Genomic DNA, 20,724 nt, shown 5'->3' with positions numbered 1-20,724 from the left:
GTCTGTCTGTCTGTCTGTCTGTCTGTCTGTCTGTCTGTCTGTCTGTCTGTCTGTCTGTCTGTCTGTCTGTCTGTCTGTCTGTCTGTCTGTCTGTCTGTCTGTCTGTCTGTCTGTCTGTCTGTCTGTCTGTCAAACACACACTGTATATGAGGGAACAGTACCTTAGACAGCTGTCCAGAGAGATGACGTCAGGTCACAGCTGTCCAGTTGATTGGCTGTGTTGGTACTGCACAGTACAGTGACTGCAGAGGGCACCAAACCGAACACACAGTCATTTTGTTCCATTTGGCTTTGTCAGTGTAACAACTTGTTTTAACAATAACACCATGGAGGATCGGAGGATCCTCTTTGGACCAAGAAGTAGAATACCTTTGGAGATGTTAGAAAATAAACAATGGCATCTGAAGAAAAGTTGTCCGTAACGGGACATCAAAGTCACATGGCAGTATGGAGCGTGAATTACGACATAAGGACAATTAGGCCAAACGTTGCTGTGTGTGAAATGGGAGTTATCTGTGGGAGTTCCACATCACTCTGGAAAATATGACCTAATGTCTTAAAATACTTTTCCTAACACAGAGGGACTTAACAAAGAGGGACGCCATGATTAACATGATCACATTATGCGCTATCCTTTTATAGATGAGGAATAGGATATGAGAAACAGACCCAGTGACATATTCTCTCAGGGTGAAACATCCCACTGAGCAAGACAAAGACCTTGTCCACCCGCCATACTTTCTTTCACATGGCCATGAAGCTAAAGTGAACAAGACCCTACTCTAAGGTTATTTAACAGTGTCCCGTCCTTTCCTGTTATTGAAAGGTTTGCAACGTTGTACAACCTTGCACATCTTGAATGCTCTCAGCTCTCCTTTATAACAGATAGTGCTGTCAGTTAGGTTAGAGCTACCCGGGATCCTTGGGATGTCCCTAACCTAAACCCTAAACTTAACCATAACCCTTACCTAACCTGAATCTTAACCGTTTTAAATTTAAACTTCAATGGGATGACGTCAGAGTTGCATGTCCCAAGAATCCCATTTAGACTTTTCCCTGTCAGTTAGGTTGCCAGAGCAGCTCTGTTCTCCCTGGCTGTCTCAAGTTGATGATGTGTCTCCTGATGTCTTCTACAGAAAGGGTTCAGTCCTCTTCACGTGGCAGCCAAGTATGGCAAGATGGAAGTGGCCAGCCTGCTTCTTCAGAAGAGAGCAGCTCCGGATGCAGCTGGAAAGGTGGGATGTGTGAAGAGAGCAACTCTTGAAATCCAATAACATTCGCTTGGCCATAGAATTAGAGTTGCTTCTAGTTCTATTAGATTGGTTGTGATGTTTGAGACAATATCATTCATTCTAATAGAGTGAGTGAAATAGTAGAGCTCCACTCTCCCCTCCCCTCTTCCCTCCCCTCCCCTCCCCTCTACTCTCCCCTCCTCTCCACCCTCCCCTCTCCTCCACTCTCCCCCTCCCCTCCCCTCTACTCTCCCCTCCTCTCCACCCTCCCCTCTCCTCCACTCTCCCCTCCCCTCTTCCCTCCCCTCCACTCTCCCCCTCCCCTCCCCTCTACTCTCCCATCCTCTCCACCCTCCCCTCTCCTCCCCTCTACTCTCCCCTCCTCTCCACCCTCCCCTCTCCTCCACTCTCCCCTCCCCTCCACTCTCCCCCTCCCCTCCCCTCTACTCTCCCCTCCTCTCCACCCTCCCCTCTCCTCCACTCTCCCCCTCCCCTCTACTCTCCCCTCCTCTCCACCCTCCCCTCTCCTCCACTCTCCCCTCCCCTCTTCCCTCCCCTCCACTCTCCCCCTCCCCTCCCCTCTACTCTCCCCTCCTCTCCACCCTCCCCTCTCCTCCACTCTCCCCTCCCCTCTTCCCTCCCCTCCACTCTCCCCCTCCCCTCCCCTCTACTCTCCCCTCCTCTCCACCCTCTCCTCCACTCTCCCCCTCCCCTCCCCTCCACTCTCCCCCTCCCCTCCCCTCTACTCTCCCCTCCTCTCCACCCTCCCCTCCACTCTCCCCCTCCCCTCCCCTCTCCTCCACTCTCCCCTCCCCTCTTCCCTCCCCTCCACTCTCCCCCTCCCCTCTACTCTCCCCTCCTCTCCACCCCTCTCCTCCACTCTCCCCCTCCCCTCTACTCTCCCCTCCTCTCCACCCTCCCCTCTCCTCCACTCTTCCCTCCCCTCCACTCTCCCCTCCCTTCTTCCCTTCCCTTCCCTCCCCTCCACTCTCCCCCCTCCCCTCTACTCTCCCCTCCTCTCCACCCTCCCCTCTCCTCCACTCTCCCCTCTTCCCTCCCCTCCCCTCCACTCTTCCCTCCCCTCCCCTCTACTCTCCCCACCTCTCCACCCTCCCCTCCACTCTCCCCTCCCCTCTTCCCTGCCCTCCACTCTTCCCTCCCCCTCCCCTCTACTCTCCCCCTCCCCTCTACTCTCCCCTCCTCTCCACCCTCCCCTCCCCCATCTGTTCGAATGGATGTCATACGTCATCCTGTGGGCCTTTGGCCTCCTTTCCTAGTCTCATCCCTGTCCCTCTGAAAAGGAACAGAACACTACTGAAGATAGACTGTAGGAGCTGCAGCTGGACTGAGGGAAATCATGACTTCTCTCAAGATGGCACAGCTTACAGATGCTTTTCCTCCACTAAAACATTATGGCATGCACTCGTTCACCCTCTTCTAAGACACACAGATGCGTACGGACAGACACATACACACACAAACACACACACACACACACCATACTTATGAGGAGCCTACTGGTACTAATTATGTGTCAGATCAGTGTCTGTGTCCAGCCATCTGAAAGTCCTTAACATAATAGCAAGCAGGTATGGTAATGAAGATGGAGGAGACTCCTAAAAAGACATGTTTGTGATTTAACAGTTCTTGGTGGTGTCACGCTAAAACAAGTCCCCAACTAATGGGGTATCCAAACTGAAGCAAAATAATATGCAGGCTGTCAGGCACACACAATAACATCATCCTGTTTCCAGGGTGACTATGTCACTAGAAATACATTTTTCTGTAGAAAATATTTCTGTTAAAGTGTTCTGCATTTTGCTAGTTGTGTGGATGCGCTGTAGATGGGCTTAATTCAGCGTTGTGTGCTCATTGGTGTCATGCTAAAACTAGTCCCCGTCTGATTTGGTCCCATCGGCTCCATGGCTTTTCCTCCTGTTCTGTTTATGTTCTGGCTTCCTCCCTTGTGCTTTGGTGTTTGGGCTCCTTCTAACATGGTGTTGTTTGTGTGTTTTAGAGTGGGCTAACTCCACTGCATGTAGCTGCTCACTACGATAATCAGAGGGTGGCTCTACTGCTTCTGGATCAGGGAGCATCTCCCCACGCCGCCGCCAAGGTACTTCACTCGGACACACACAGTGTCATATTCCGTGTGACACACACACACACACACACACACCAGATCAGACATAATGTGACTAGTATCATACTGGTTTGGGTTCATTTATCTGATTAAAGCAGGCATAAGGTCGATTTCTGACCTTTTGGCCCATAGTGCCAGCTGATAAACATGAAGGTACCAGCTGATAACACACTGATTAACCATTAACTCATGTGTGTCTCTTATATGCTTTTTCTTTGTCTCTTGTCCTTGGCCTGTTTGGATTGGCTTAACTCTAAAGACTATTACTTTTTACTGAAGTGTGTACATCCTGTTACATACTGAATGTTTTAACCAACAAGGATGAGAGCAGAACAGGAGAGGTTAGAAGTGATTTAACTTCCATTGCTGTCTTTCAAAGAGGAACCATGGATGATGTACTGTAGGCTAGCCTAGTATGTGCTAGTATGTGATAGGATTCAGTGCTCGTGTGTGATAGGATTCAGTGCTCGTGTGTGATAGGATTCAGTGCTCGTGTGTGATAGGATTCAGTGCTAGTGTGTGATAGGATTCAGTGCTAGTATGTGATAGGATTCAGTTCTCGTGTGTGATAGGATTCAGTTCTCGTGTGTGATAGGATTCAGTGCTCGTGTGTGATAGGATTCAGTGCTCGTGTGTGATAGGATTCAGTGCTCGTGTGTGATAGGATTCAGTGCTCGTGTGTGATAGGATTCAGTTCTCGTGTGTGATAGGATTCAGTGCTCGTGTGTGATAGGATTCAGTGCTCGTGTGTGATAGGATTCAGTTCTCGTGTGTGATAGGATTCAGTTCTCGTGTGTGATAGGATTCAGTGCTCGTGTGTGATAGGATTCAGTTCTCGTGTGTGATAGGATTCAGTGCTCGTGTGTGATAGGATTCAGTGCTCGTGTGTGATAGGATTCAGTTCTCGTGTGTGATAGGATTCAGTGCTCGTGTATGAACTAATATTATGAACTAATATTACAGAGGAATGGCTAAAGGCACATTTTCCATGTTCTGGACTCCTTGCTCTGAGTTACCTTATTTCTTATATGACAGTTAAAGTAGGTGTCAAGAGCTTGTCTCGCTTTTTCACATCTGCCTACTGCCTCCACCCATGGTCTCAGCTTTGTAGAGATTTCTTAGGAGCAGTTATGCATTAAAGTTGTTAAAAATTATGTTTTAATCCCAGAGGACTATTACACCCCCCCAAACCCCACCACCCTGCACCCCCAGGACTATTACACCCTCACTGCCCTGCATCACAGGACTATTACACCCCCACTGCCCTGCATCCCAGGACTATTACACCCCCACTGCCCTGCATCACAGGACTATTACACCCCCACTGCCCTGCATCCCAGGACTATTACACCCCCACTGCCCTGCATCCCAGGACTATTACACCCCCACTGTCCTGCATCCCAGGACTATTACACCCCCACTGCCCTGCGTCCCAGGACTATTACACCCCCACTGCCCTGCATCCCAGGACTATTACACCCCCACTGCCCTGCATCCCAGGACTATTACACCCCCACTGCCCTGCATCCCAGGACTATTCAAGGAGTTAAAGCCCCACTGTAGTGTCATACAGCTTCACTAAAGGTCCTCTCCAGGGAAACCCTTTGGGAATGTTGGGATGGATCCAGCTTTAACACCCAGCCAAAGATTCTCTTTCTGCCTGCCTGGGGCTTTTGTCGTTTAGTAGTGTGTGTCCAGTGAAGGGAGAAGAGGGAACATGTTGTTTCTGTTAACCAAGGCCTTAAGCTAAACCATGCATCTAGCTAAGACTATGGGATGTTTACAGTGTACTGTGTGTTATCACCTCTTTATCTAGAACCCTAATGAGGTCCCATACACATACATATCTGTAAAAATAATAGAGTAGAATAGACTAGAATAGAATGGAGTCGTAGATTAGAGTAGTATAGAGTAAAGCAGAGCAGAATAGAGTAGAATAGAGCAGAGTAGAGTAGAAAAGAGGACACATAGAGTGCTGAATACATTTTCTCTGTGTCTCTTCCTCTCAGAATGGCTACACACCCCTCCACATAGCTGCCAAGAAGAACCAGATGGACATCGGGACCACGCTACTGGAGTACGGGGCGGACACCAACGCTGTGACCCGCCAGGGCATCAGCCCTGTTCACCTGGCTGCACAGGAGGGCAGTGTGGACCTGGTCTCTCTGCTGCTCACCAAGAACGCCAGCGTCAACATGGGCAACAAGGTAACACACACACACACACTGTGTATACACAGCACAAATGGTTCACTATACTACATTCACATAAATACATACACACACCACAAACACACACTCTCACCTGGCCTCACAGGAGGGTTAACTTATGTGAAAATTATGATTGTATAACTCATAGGCCTTAAGACCGGACATCATCAACACTGAAACTAACACACTCATACAGAATAATACTGTTCACATACACACATGCACAACCACAGACCCATGTGTTACCAAAGGCACATACACACACACCAGTGGCCAGGCTTTTCCGAGGCTGATTTAAGCACACTGATATGAGCCTAGAGGGCCTGTGTCATCCTAATGAGCACTAGTTGAAGGCAGATGACACTTCTCTGTATAGCGCCGTCTTTAGCATGGAGGATCAGACCACAGCTGAGTCTCTCATTTTCACTGACACTTTTCACTGAGTTCAAAAGGAGCCACTGGATTTACCAAGTCTTTTAAAAACAACCTCCTAGCTCGCTAACTATCCCTGTGACTCTTTAAAAACAACCTCCTAGCTCGCTAACTATCCCTGTGACTCTTTAAAAACAACCTCCTAGCTAGCTAACTATCCCTGTGACTCTTTAAAAACAACCTCCTAGCTCGCTAACTATCCCTGTGACTCTTTAAAAACAACCTCCTAGCTAGCTAACTATCCCTGCGACTCTTTAAAAACAACCTCCTAGCTAGCTAACTATCCCTGTGACTCTTTAAAAACAACCTCCTAGCTAGCTAACTATCCCTGTGACTCTAAAAACAACCTCCTAGCTCGCTAACTATCCCTGTGACTCTTTAAAAACAACCTCCTAGCTCGCTAACTATCCCTGTGACTCTTTAAAAACAACCTCCTAGCTAGCTAACTATCCCTGCGACTCTTTAAAAACAACCTCCTAGCTAGCTAACTATCCCTGTGACTCTTTAAAAACAACCTCCTAGCTCGCTAACTATCCCTGTGACTCTTTAAAAACAACCTCCTAGCTAGCTAACTATCCCTGTGACTCTAAAAACAACCTCCTAGCTCGCTAACTATCCCTGTGACTCTTTAAAAACAACCTCCTAGCTAGCTAACTATCCCTGCGACTCTTTAAAAACAACCTCCTAGCTAGCTAACTATCCCTGTGACTCTTTAAAAACAACCTCCTAGCTCGCTAACTATCCCTGTGAATCTTTAAAAACAACCTCCTAGCTAGCTAACTATCCCTGCGACTCTTTAAAAACAACCTCCTAGCTAGCTAACTATCCCTGTGACTCTAAAAACAACCTCCTAGCTCGCTAACTATCCCTGTGACTCTTTAAAAACAACCTCCTAGCTCGCTAACTATCCCTGTGACTCTTTAAAAACAACCTCCTAGCTAGCTAACTATCCCTGCGACTCTTTAAAAACAACCTCCTAGCTAGCTAACTATCCCTGTGACTCTTTAAAAACAACCTCCTAGCTAGCTAACTATCCCTGTGACTCTTTAAAAACAACCTCCTAGCTCGCTAACTATCCCTGTGACTCTTTAAAAACAACCTCCTAGCTCGCTAACTATCCCTGTGACTCTTTAAAAACAAATATGAATAAGAGCCATTGCTTTGACAAAGCTATGATACCCCGCGGTATGGAAAATGAATTCTAAATGTGTGTGTGTGTATGCAATTGCGCGTATCTCTTTCAGAGCGGTCTCACACCTCTCCACTTAGCGGCGCAGGAGGACAAAGTCAATGTGGCGGAAGTCCTGCTCAACCAGGGGGCGGACGTTGACCCCTCGACAAAGGTGAAGGTCACACTGTTTCCACGGCTACCATTGGGAACAGACTGTACAGACTATCACAGTGAAAGACTGTGGGACAGAGAGATGCCCTTGATTTCAACTCTCCTTGTCAATGATAGACCAGGGGTTGTAGATGGTTAATTCATGTGTTTAGAATAGTGATAAAGACCCACAACACAATGAAGTTACAGACATAATGTATTGATGTTGCGTGTGTGTATCTATTGTTTCCACCATTCTATACACTGGTCGATAAAATGTTGAAGGAAAGATAAACACCTGCCCCCACACACACTTGGCTGCAGCACTGTGTTCTCAGGTGTGGGATGAATAAAGGATTAGAAGACACCTGAGTGGCAGGTGTTTGTGTCTGTATGTGCGTCACTACCAGTAACCTCCCCTGCTTGATGCAGCAGACTGCCCATCGGCTGCTCACGTTCACTAGACAGGGACACAGACAGAGAGAGATCTGCAGTAGCACAAGGTTACACACTGTGTTGTGCTGGCAGCACACTGGTTTACAGCCAAGGCTGTTCATTCATTCATATTTTCTATCAGGTCTCTATTAGAGAAGGGTTATGAAGTTCTTGTTGTATAATAGGATTTTTGTGTCACACTTGTGTAAATGTAATGTTAGTTACTTCCTGGTCACACAAGGGCTGTGATGTCACAGGACGAGAAGTAACAAGCTCACATCTTCCTTTCTTCTCTTTCTGTCTCGGCCCCTTGCCCTTGGGTAAAACAGATGGGATACACTCCGCTGCATGTGGCTTGTCACTATGGCAATGTCAAGATGGCAGACTTCCTCATACAGAACCAGGCCAGAGTTGATGACAAAACAAAGGTAAACAACTGAAAGTCTGTCCCATGTGGTGTTCATGTGAGCTAAGCTTATTTACCTTTGTCAGTTTGTGTATTTTTTGCTGGCTCTCCCTAACACTCTCTTTGTTTTGGTACAACTCCCTCCTTCCCTCTGTCCCTCACTCCCTCTCTCCCTCCGTCACTCTCTTGCTATCCTCCTGTTTATATTTTCTCCCTCATGTTTTCACTTTGCACCCCCCTTTCCCCACTCCCCTCAATTTCTCTCTATCTCGTTCTTCCTCTCACTATCATCCCTCCCTCTCGTTCTCTCTGTCGCTGTCTGCAGAACGGCTACACGCCCCTCCACCAGGCGGCGCAGCAGGGCCACACCCACATCATCAACCTGCTGCTGCAGCACGGAGCCTCTGCCAATCAGCTGACCGTGGTGAGTGAAGCATGATGGGAAAACCTGCTGTCTCAGGAGCTCTCATCCAGAGGCCTGGATCAGCAGGGCTACACAGAGCAGCAGGAAACATACAATAGTATACAGTACATACATAGTAATGGACACACACACACACACAGGCACACACACACACACACATACACTAAAAACAGACTTCTACACAGAAACACACACACATACATATACAGTATCATTGTACATTCACAAAGCACAGAAATACACACCCACACACTGCACTAAATACACACCCACACAGCACTAATGTTGCCACACTAACAAAGTAAAAACAAACACATATTACAACCTACATCATTTCTTTCCGCCCTCTTCGCAGAACGGGAGCACAGCCTTGTCTATCGCCTGTCGTCTTGGTTACATCTCAGTGGTCGACACTCTCAGGCCAGTGACTGATGAGAATCTGACCTCTGTGGTAAGACGTCATGCCATGTATGTCTCTCTGTCTGTCTGTCATTGTCTGTATATTTAGGTTTCTGTAGGTTTGTTTGTCTGTCTGTTTGCCTGCTCGTCTATGTATTTTCATGTGGACCAGTGGGGCCTAGCCCCAATGTTACAGCGTGTCTTTGGCCAGTGAATATTGCTTCTGGCGCTCAATTTGACTGTAACTCATGAAATTGAGAGTCCACTCACCTAGCATGAACACAGGCCTTTATCTCAACTGACACCGCAGCGGTGAAAGAATTGATTTGTGTTCCATTGCTGTACAGGTAGTAGGTGTTGATCACAGGTTCACACACCCAAACAGTAGGCCAGGTACCACTCTTGAGGCAGTTTGCAGTACATAGCATACTGATCTCTGCGTGTGTGTTATGGTGACGCAAAGCAAACGGTCGATTTGCATTCCTAGTGGATGAAAAAACATGCCAATCCAGACTAGTGGTCTGTCTCCATATACAGGATGTGTTATCTGACCATGTGCTTGCAGTTCACTAACCTCGTGTGTGTATCTGTCTGTGGGGATCTGAAAGTACATAGTAAATGAATAAACATTTGTTTATTCCTCTAATGACATGGGGCCGAATCCGAACATGAGGTGTGCACATTGTGTACAACTCAAACCTTGACATCACTGGATGAGTTACTGTATGCGTATCTCAAATTAGTACTTGGCCCTGAAACGGTATACAAGAGATTCCAGGAATGCTCTCTCACATGCTTAACTGTGTGAAATGCCCAGGTTGAATATCCTGTTGCTCCTCAAATAGATCTGTCGACGTGTCAGGAGGGATTTCACATGCTTCTTTCACATGCTTTGCTTGCTGTTTGGGGTTTTAGGCTGGGTTTCTGTACAGCACTTTGAGATATCAGCTGATGTACGAAGGGCTATATAAAAATTAATTTGATTGATTTGATTGATTGATTTAATAACAGTGACACCCGGGGCCAATCAGGGGCCAATCAGGGGCCACTGGGCACAGTAGCATTCATCTGCATTATTCATGTCGGACTCTTTTATCAACAGACTGCGACAGAAAAACACAAAATGAACATCCCCGAGACCATGAACGAGTTTCTGGACATGTCTGACGATGAAGGTATGAGTATAAGTGGTTGATATGACTGTATCAAAACTTCGCTTATAACCTAAGCCGTGCATTACCCCATAAGCTGTGAGTTGACCGGTTGGGGTTAACCTGTGTTTTGTGTATTCAAGGCATGTGATTCATATAGTATGCGTGGCTGCATCTCATATTAGTGAAAGTGTGCCATTTGATGCCTTATTAATATTCCATTAACTGTATGTATTCAAATCACACAGCTAAGGCTAATGCGCCGGAAATTCTCAATGACGACTGTATTTCAGATGTTGACGAAGGTATTTGCCCCATTTTTCTACGCAGTAGTTTTGTTTTTGTTTCACTCTTTTCACGTAACCCCATTCCTTCACCTGCACCTCACCTGTTGGAAAGCTACCCATCTCGCCATCATTGCTGATACGCTGCTTCACTGACTGTCCGCTGTTGCTAGGAGTTTGCCTGGCAATCTGGAACACGCTAGCCAGAACCCACCTCTTTCTCTCTGCTTCCTACACTGAAATGCAGCTTTCTCTGAGTATCTTGTTTGATTCACGTATCAGTAGTTGACGTCACCAAATGTAAATCAGCAGAGAAAGTAAGCCTCGGACACAAATTACATTTGTGTTTGAGCTTTTGGACTTTTATTTTGCTTGCGATAAGATACTGTTTGTTTGATGTGACTTATCCCACAGCCATTCTGGTTACACTGCATGTAGCTAAGTATTCGAGCCCCAGAGCAATTTGTGCTTTGAGGGACAGGCCTTCCTTTTACATTTTGTTTTTACTTTTATATATTAGTCATTTAGCAGACGCTATTATCCAGAGTGTCTTACAGTTAGTGCATCTTAAGATAGCTAGGTGGGACAACCGCATATCACAGTCATAGTAAGTACATTTTCCTTCAATAAAGTAGCTATCAGCAATGTCAGAGCTAGAAAAGGGGAAAAAGTGAGTGTCAGTTCACAAGCCTTTTTTGGGGGGGTGGTTCTGTGGGGTTATTGACTGTTGAAAAATACAGACTCTTTGAAGAGGTAGGGTTTCTGGTGTTTTCAGAAGATGGGCTTCCTACTGTAGTAACGCTGAGTTTCTCCACATTCATTATGGTGCTTTTAACTTTGTTGCCATGGTTACATGGTATTTCAATATCTTGCGTAAAAATACAGTAATAAATGACTATACATTACTTGTAACTACACAGTTACACTACTTGTAACTAGTAAAGTGTGTGGGACAAGTGTTGCTACAGGTTACCGATCTCAAGTTGCACTCTTATGCTGGGTGTTTGAATACCAATGTATCAGTAGTTGTTAGGAAAAACTTTGTTATTCATTGCTTCAAAAGCACTGGGTGACAACTGAAATGCACTGGAAAAAAGTGAAATCTAAGCAAGCCTAAATAGCTTATATTGAGTGATAAGTTGTTTTTTTCTTACCAAGCTAAATTATCCAATGTCATTGACTGTTAATATTGCATTTTTTTATCTTAAAAAAGGCTTAATACAAGAAATGTATCTTATTTCAAGATATTTTTCAAGATATTTTACCTTAATACGTTTTTTCTATTTTTTATTTAACCTTTTTAACTAGGCGGGACAATAAGACAATTTAAGATATTTAGTCACTTTTTTGCAGTGCATTTCAGTTGTGACCCAGTGTTTTGGAAGCAATTAACTGACACTAGTGTAAAATGGATACATTTGTCCATGGAGCGTTGCTTAGGTAACTGTAGAGAGGCGTGTGGAGTTTCTGTGTCAGATGATACTGCTGGACTCAACAAGTTCCACACACGCACCTGCTGACTGACCAGACGTGGTGCTTACTGTGTCTACATCGGGGCTGATAAACCCACAATGCAATGTTTACTGCTCTCCATGTTCAATGCTTTCCACATTGTAATGGCCTCTCATACAATACTGTAATGCTATAATCAAATTGATAACAAATAGTTTACCTCATGTCAGCTGTTGAGGTTATCCTCACAGTTTACTACATTGCTCTATGGCCTTAGGTGTAAGATTGACAAAGGTAGATATGGTCCCGTGTGGCTCAGTTGGTAACGCACTTGCAATGCCATGGTTTTGGGTTCGATTCCCATGGGGGACCAGTACATAAGAGCACAAAAATGTATGCACTCACTACTGTAAATGGCTCTGGATAAGAGCATCTGCTAAATGATAAAATATGTAATGTAAACTCTATGCTGAAAACCTATCCTCTGGGAATGTGTCATTGACAGTCTTACTGAATAATGGTGTTACATCTGACCATGCATTACACCAGTAATCTGTCCACGGTGCATGCCATCTCTCAGTCACCTTATGGAGGGCAATCCAATTGGCCATGACAGGTCACTCCTGTCCTGCTGTGGTCAGAGTCTATGCATTCCTTAGATCACCCTGTCTAAAAGAGATCCCTAGTCATGATTTTAGCCTAATCCTCCCTAACAACCAAACTATATAAATATGTTGATTTAGAGGAGTAATGGTTTAGGGAGGTATATGTAGGCTACTTTCTTTGAGAGACAAAAAGATGAACCAATTATCCATTTTGGGGGGCAGTTTTGGTCCACCCATTTGGATTGCAGCCAGATTTCCACTGTCCACCCCCTCCTCAGGAAAAAAACCTAGTGGGTTGTTCTTCAAAGACTGTTTCTCCGTTCAGTCTCCCCAAACTGTTTATCCTGTGTCCTAAAATAAGTATTTGTTTACATTCTGGATTACACTCAGATTACTGCGCAACAGACAAACCACAAACATTATTCAAACGCGACCTCTCTATCCCTCTGCCACTGTGTTTTCGGTGCAATTCAGCCTGAATTAACGGAGATGCCATCCGGACTGGTGGACTTTCTCTCGAAATCCAATGATATGAGCTTTAGCTGAGCAGACAAGCAAAGAAACCTCTTATCTCGAATTTAAATGGCTTCTACTTTTACTTTTTCGCTCATCGATGTGCTCTACCCGGAAAACTCACCCTAGTTTAAACTTTGTTTGCAGCAAGAGCGGAACGGCAGCGGCAGAGCTGCAGTCCGTCCCTGCACTAGCAACAACTGCTGCAGTTACAGTAGGCTTTCAGACAGTCCCTGGCTGGAAGGACAGACAAACGGGACAGTTCGGTTTCGAGTTCTTTCAGCCGCAACCACATGAATGGATTGGATTTTTTTTTACGCCTCTCGTCTCTCTCTGGATTTATTGGTGGGAGTTAACTGTTCTGCAGATAATTGGAAAATAAAGACAAACACGGGAATATATTAAGAGTGGTAACGGACATGGCTGTTTTTCTATGTAAGTCATAAAGGCCATATTTCATGGAGAAGTGCTGTCGAATGGAGGTGATACAGGGAACTGGTGCATAAAGCCATTTCGTACGCAATCGAGTTATTGTAGGCTACAGCGTAGCTGAGGCGGGAGAGAGCGGTGTGAGAGTGAGCTGGGAGAGGGAGAAGAGAATCGCTTGCTTGCTATGACGTACAGTATAGCCTTCAGTACTGCATTGGCTTTGAAAAACATTACTCACCTTTGACGTTCTACAGTCAGTGTGTGAAAGCGAGCGTGTTTGAAGGAACCAGTGTTGCAATGTAGCAAAGAGCTGTAACGACATTGTAGCCCATCCGAGCAAAAGTGCGGCATTATCCGAGGTACTGGGGCTGCCGGGGGGGGGGCTGCGGTGGAAGATTGATGTGTTGCAGGCCGGGGTCGGTCAGAAGGGGGAAAGGGGATACATTGTCGCGGCAAGGACTGCTGTTTTTTTTCGTCTTGATAATCTAGGTGCTCTTGCTGCTTGAGTTCTGCTAGCGTTTAATTACACCCTGCGCTTTTTGGCTTGAGTGTCAATACAAACTGCGTTTGGTTTTACGCGACAGAAGAGCTGTGCTGCAAGTAGCTTTTGTCTATCTCCAAGCTAGTGGACTTCGTTAGTCTATGAATAGATTGTAACGGATTTATTACCATGTCATTCATTTCAAGTAGCCTAGACCTATGAGTGTTGATGCTGCTATTTAGCTTCACTATAACCCAATGAGTAGCCTACCAACTGAGCATCGGGCCTAGTACTCTGGCCCACTAGTTATCAGAGCGACACTGATGAATTATCCAAGGCCTGTTATAATGAAGTGGTGGTAAGATTTTTCTAGGAGTACTGCAACACTCTTCTTGCTCGGATTGCCTTTGAAGTAATGATTGGGGACTTTTCCACCAGGTGAGGATGCAATGACCGGCGACACTGACAAATATCTAAGGCCCCAGGACCTCAAGGAGCTGGGGGACGACTCTCTCCCACAGGAGGGCTACATGGGGTTCAGCATTGGAGTCCGCTCAGCGAGGTATGTGACACTATTATGACATTATATGCTCTTGACCGCGATGTCATGTTTGGCATTGCCAGTGCGTTTGTTTATCCTATACACACAGGTTTAAGATGTGCTGATATGTTGATGATACTGTATGGGGAGCAGTGGAATTGTAAGAAGTTGTGGTGAGCTAAGTGTCCTTCATAGAAACATATGTTATGAAGATGTAATAGAGACGTTATTAGCACTTGGTTCAGCATGACATCATGATTCAGCAGTTTGAGTATTTTACAGCCGTAGAAAGACTATTGATCAATGTCACTGATACCTACACGTACACGTATTGCCTTTGGTCAGATATGTGTACGTTTTTGCCCACTACAGTATTCAGAGAGAGGATGGCCAGCTGTAGGCTAAGAGTTGAGTACCCAGTAGAAAACTAGCAAGCTTGGGTGAAAATACATAATCACATTAGATGAGTATTGTGTAACCCACAGCACATCATTGGCCATCTATTGTGGAGGCCCTGACAGCTGGCAAATGCATGGGGATGGTCGACTGACTAAAAACAACGACGGTGTCAGGCAGCAGCACACTATGGAGGGAAAAACTGCCTAAAAACAGAACCACTGTTTTACAAATCAAGAAAGAGGAGTTAGATCAGCTTTTAGGCTATAATGGATGGTGTGAGATGTTTAACACGTCATTTCAATATGAAGCGGGAACTCATTTCAGCTGTTCCTGGTTTGATGGATCACGTCCGGGTGTTTGAATAAGGCTGTGTCACTTTTATCATCTCTAGAGAAGCTTTTGGAAGTTCATGTCACGAGTTCCCAAAGCCATGTGACAAATGTAGTGACGGCTGCTTAGTCAGTAAAAGTTAGTGATGATGTCTAAATCAAGGACTTTCTCCGATAATGTCACCATGTACTATCCTGTATACTGTGCTATGATACACCTCTGAACATTATGTTGTTATTTGAATCTCAAAGTAAACTGGTTGAATATGTGTGGTGAAAAGATATTGCTGACATGATTCTTTGCCGTGCTGGAAATGTTCTGCTTTTGTATTGATTGGTTAATGTATGACGCCAAGCAGCTGCTTTCTTTTCCCCTTACCTTTCTGTTTATGACATTGGCCTTGCATGGTTTGCTCTCGGACTGTGCCACACACTAGTCTATACACACACACACACATACATTCGTAAAGTATTCAGACCCCTTCCCTTTTTCTACATTTTGTTACGTTACAGCCTTATTCTAAAATGGAATAAATAAACAAAAAATTGGACATAAGTATTTAACCCCTTTGCTATGAGACTCAAAATTGAGCTCAGGTGCATCCTGTTTCCATTGATCATCCTTGAGATGTTTCTAAAAGTTGATTGGAGTCATTGGACATGATTTGGAAAGGCACACACCTGTCTATATAACGTCCCACAGTTAACAGGGCATGTCAGAGCAAAAAACAAGCCATGATGTCGAAGGAATTGTCCTTAGAGCTCCGAGACAGGATTGTGTCGAGGCACATATATGGAGAAGGGTACCAACAAATGTCTGGAGCATTGAAGGTCCCCAAGAACACAGTGCCCTCCATCATTCTTAAATGGAAGAAGTTTGGAACCACCAAGACTCTTCCTAGAGCTAGCTGCCTGGCCAAACTGAGCAATCGGGGAAAAGGGCCAAGAACCCGATGGTCACTCTGACAGAGCTCCAGAGATCCTCTGTGGAGATGGGAGAACCTTCCAGAAGGACAACAATCTCTGCAGCACTCCGCCAATCAGGCCTTTATGGTAGAGTGGCCAGACAGAAGCCACTCCTCAGTTAAGGCACATGAAAGCCCGCTTGGAGTTTGCAAAAAGGCACCTAAAGGACTCTCAGACAATGAGAAACAAGATTTTCTGGTCTGATGAAACCAAGATTGAAATCTTTGGCCTGAATGCCAAGCTTCACTTCTGGAGAAAACCTGGCACCATCCCTACGGTGAAGCATGGTAGTGGCAGCATCATGCTGTGGGGATGTTTTTCAGCGGCAGGGATTGAGAGACTAGTCAGGATTGAGGGACAGATGAATGGAGCAAAGTACAGAGTTCCTTGACGAAAACCTGCCCCAGAGCGCTCAGGACCTCAGACTGGGGTGAAGGTTCACCTTCCAACAGGACAGCAACCCTAAGCACACAGCCAAGACAATGTAGGAGTGGCTTCGGGACGTCTCTTTATGTCCTTGAGTGGCCCAGCCAGAGCCCGGACTTGAACCCAATCGAACATCTCTGGAGAGACCTGAAAATAGCTGTGCAGCGACGTTCCCCATCCACCCTGACAGAGCTTGAGAGGATCTGCAGAGAAGAATGGGAGAAACTCTCCAAATACAGGTGTGCCAAGCTTGTAGCGTCATACCCAAGAAGACTCGATGCTGTAATAGCTGCCAAAGGTGCTTCAACAAAGTACTGAGTAAATGGTCTGAATACTTGTGTAAATGTGATATGTCAGGGTTTTTTTTTTTACATATAAATGTGCAAAAATTTCTAAAAGCTGTTTTTGCTTTGTCATTATGGGGTATTGTGTGTTGATTGATGATGGGGGGAAAAAACAATTTAATCCATTTTAGAATAAGGCTGTTGCATAACAAAATGTGCAGAAAGTCAAGGGGTCTGAATACTTTCCGAATGCAGACACACTTTCCGACACAGACACAGAAAGAAAGACTATAAGCCCAGGCTTGGAGCATACCCCATGCAAAAGCAGAGCATCAATGTCACATGAAAATAAAAACACCTCTCTGCTTGGACTTTTTCAAAATGCTTTGCTCTTCACCACTCTCTTCTACTTTCCTTTTCCTTTTTTATTTCTTGCACTCTCTGTTTCTCACTCTAGCCCTAGGATCAGGTAAGAGCAGAAAGCACATTTCACCAAACATATTTCCCTCCCCTGACTCATCCTCTGTGCATTGTGACTCCATGAACCATAGTCAGTCTTTCTGGTATACTTTCTCTGAGTTTATTGGTGACTTTATTTGGGAAACCTTTTTTGAGCTCACTAATATTTTTCATCACCTTATTTTCTCATCAGTCAATATAAACCCCTCATCATTTGCAAATAAACCAAGTAATATTTAATACAAGTTATGAGTAGAGTACATGAGAAAATGAATGTGACTGTTTTGTGTTATGTCTTAATAATGACAGGTGCTTTGGTTAGAGTTGATTAACCCATCTTTTTGTATGGTGTGGTTAAAGGTGACACATCCCCTTTATAATTTCTTTGAAGGTGTCACTTTATGTAACTTCCAGGGATCAATATGTTTCAGTCCATTTTCAATCAAACAGTATTGCTTATAATCCTTAAAATTACCCATTCTGGTATGCAGAGATGGAAACTTCAAGGCCTCAATGGCTTGTTGTCTAAAAATCCCGCATTGACCTAACTGACCGACGTGTGCACGCACACACACACACACACACACACACTTTACCTTGGATCTATATGATGAATGACAGAGCAATCATCCGCACAACCAACTCTTTAAACTGACACAGATAAGCAAATGTTAACTTTCTTTCCTGATCAAATAACACTGCTTCATCTTAAAATGTATGCTATGTGGAGAGACACAGTTAGAGTGAAATAGAGATGGTGAGAGAAAGCAGAATGCATTGAGAGAAATAGGCATGGCAGTGTTTAGAATAGCAACGAGGGAAGGGGTGAGGGATAGAGGCAGATTGATCAAAGCCACTGAGAGGCATGAAATGGTACAGAAAGAAGCCGGAAGGAGAGAGTAAGGGGGGAGGGAGGGAGGGAGCGAAGGAAAAGAGAGGAGACTTCTGGTAAGTGCACCCATGAAAATGTAACTGTGATGCAACTCTGCACAAATAAAACAAAATGGAATTGAATTGGCAAGAGAAAGATTGGGGGAGAGGAGGAAAGAGATGAAGGGGTAATAAAGAGGGAGGGAGGATAATTGTGAAGAGCAAACACAGGCAGCAACACAGAGAGAGTAGGCAAAGCAGGTTTGGGATGCCAGACCATTCAGGCTGAGTGGAGTTGCTTAGAAACTTCAGCTGCAGTGCTGAATAAAGGACTTCTCTCTGTGCTGAATAGCATGCTCACTCAAACACGCTGAGCTCTGCGTTTTTGCTCTCCCTTTCTCCACACACACACATACACAGTGCAGTCCCACACTCGTGACTAGGTTAAACACACTTTTATTCTAAAAGAACATGGCTACATTGTTTAAAGGCCCAGTGCAATCAAAAAAGGTGTTTTCCTGTGTTTTATATATATTTCCACAATATGAGGTTGGAATAATTCTCTGAAATTGTGGAAATTATGATAATGCTCTTTTAGTGTAAGAGCTGTTTGAAAGACCACTTGAAATGTCTGCCTGTTTTGGTTGGATGGAGTTTTGGCCTGCCTGGTGACATCACCAGGCGGTAAATTAGTTAATAGACCAATAAGAAAGAGTTCCAAACCACTCTGTCAATAACAGCTAGTTTTTCACTCAGATGTGTTTTTTTACACCCAGACAACTCTCAGAATTTTTTTTCTCCCACTCAGACCACTCCCAGACATTCCTAGCAAAATTCTTGATTAAGAAATTGCTCTTCGCTAACAAGCTATTTTTGTTACTGTTTGACCATTTTAATTAAAAACAATCACATTAAGGTACTTAATTGTTAACCAGAAAGGATTTGATAGTTGGATAAAAAAAACGGCTGCGTTGGACCTTTAAAACAATCAAGTAAGAAGAATTTGAGAAAAAGCCAAAGGGGAGCAACCCACTGCATTCAGTCAGTATGTCTGCAACACTAGGAACACAGCACAGCACTGCAGAATGCAGTAAGACAGAGAGGAACATCATCTCTGGAGCACCCAAACTAACACAGATAAATAATACACATTTGGTGGGTGCTTATATTTGTCATATTTCACACGTGCAGGTGTGTTTTATTACGGATGTGTGAATTGCCTGCCACCCTACCTGCCGATCCAAGTCATTTGAGAATTTAAAGACACAGAACTTTGCCCGTCCTAAAACAAATATTTAATTGAATGAGCTACATTACTTTAACTGAATATGAAATAGGATACTTCAAAGTAGTTTGAGATTATTTTTAGGGACCGTTACAACTAAATCTTTATTTAATAACCATAACGAATCTGGATGTTTTAGTTATGGAATTGAGTTAGTTCCATACTTTATGTAGTGTATAGTTACCACCTTATTGTTTGTTAGTAGATCAAAAGTGATTCTTCATCCTGTGTCCTCTCTGAAACATCTAGTCAGACTCTATTTGACCTCTTATGTCTGTGTTTGTGATAAACAGACACATCTACAACTCCTTTATCTCTCTCTCTCTGTCTCTCTCTGTTAAAACTGACTGACCTCACTCTCATTTCCATCTCTGAATAACTCCTACCTATGCGTCTATCCCCAGCTGTGGGACTCTAATCTTGCTCTGCACTATATACGGTACGTTGTACAGTGCGATTCAGTTCCCTGGAGGTTGCATGTAGTAATGGATTTGTTTTACTTTTGCTTTTCTTTTGGTTTGGGCCTGCTGTTCATTGTCACCCGCTGTATTGCGTGGTAACATTTAAACACCCCAGCCTCCGCTCCTTCAGTTCGGATAGGTCCAACACCCTCAACCGCAGCTCCTACGCGCGAGACAGCATGATGATAGAGGAGATCCTCGCCCCGACCAAGGACACGGTACGTCCTCCTAACATTCCTTTAGCCCTTTCTTGTATCTCTTTTTCTGTGGTCTCTCTTTTGCCTCTCTTCTCCTCGCTCTCTTTCTGGGTATTGCATGAGACGATTAACATTTTTATGTGAACTCTGAGATGGGGTCAATGATGGATTTGGCCTCCCCCTGGATTGTGGTAACAGTTTATTTCCAGTGCCTATTTTGGGCTTTTTTGTTAGTTTGGTTTATGTTGGGCACTTGTAGTGCTGAGTCCATGTAGGACATTTTCTGTAAGAGCTGTTTCAAACTTCCCTGTGGCCACTGAAGGTTTCTAGCTGCCTTGGGAAAACCAAACTGCAGTGTCCTGATTTGTCCTGTTTTGGTGATCGCTGTGCAGGATCTAAAACAGGAACATTAACCTGATGTACCGTAAATAATATTTGCAACTTCACTGACATCATGTTCGACAAACAAATTCCCAAGAATCGTGACTATAGAAGCGAAAATATGCACAACTTCCACTACCTCTCTTGCAATGTAAGCAAAGATGTTGGGTGAAAGAGGAGCCTTGTATTGGAATGCGTGTAAAATCTTG

At 44.7% G+C, this 20,724-nt stretch overlaps 1 protein-coding gene across 50 annotated transcripts in view; it reads left to right on the top strand.

Annotated features, from left to right (window-relative positions):
* Window positions 1-20,724, top strand: part of LOC106577144 (ankyrin-3) — a 165,666-nt gene that overhangs the window by 113,614 nt on the left and 31,328 nt on the right. For 26 of the 50 annotated variants that reach the window (XM_045700915.1, XM_045700911.1, XM_045700938.1 and 23 more), the window contains 11 exons: window positions 1,137-1,235; window positions 3,250-3,348; window positions 5,385-5,582; window positions 7,262-7,360; window positions 8,103-8,201; window positions 8,505-8,603; window positions 8,959-9,054; window positions 10,105-10,177; window positions 10,402-10,458; window positions 14,356-14,479; window positions 20,053-20,155. In XM_045700915.1, coding sequence (XP_045556871.1) covers window positions 1,137-1,235; window positions 3,250-3,348; window positions 5,385-5,582; window positions 7,262-7,360; window positions 8,103-8,201; window positions 8,505-8,603; window positions 8,959-9,054; window positions 10,105-10,177; window positions 10,402-10,458; window positions 14,356-14,479; window positions 20,053-20,155 — 1,146 coding nt within the window. The other 24 variants (XM_045700922.1, XM_045700916.1, XM_045700928.1 and 21 more) reach the window with 10 other exon arrangements.

The sequence above is a fragment of the Salmo salar genome, chromosome ssa18 (genome assembly GCF_905237065.1).
Source record: "Salmo salar chromosome ssa18, Ssal_v3.1, whole genome shotgun sequence".
Lineage (NCBI taxonomy): Eukaryota > Metazoa > Chordata > Actinopteri > Salmoniformes > Salmonidae > Salmo > Salmo salar.
Note: the sequence above shows the minus strand (reverse complement) of the source record. Positions and strands in the feature narration are given on the sequence as shown.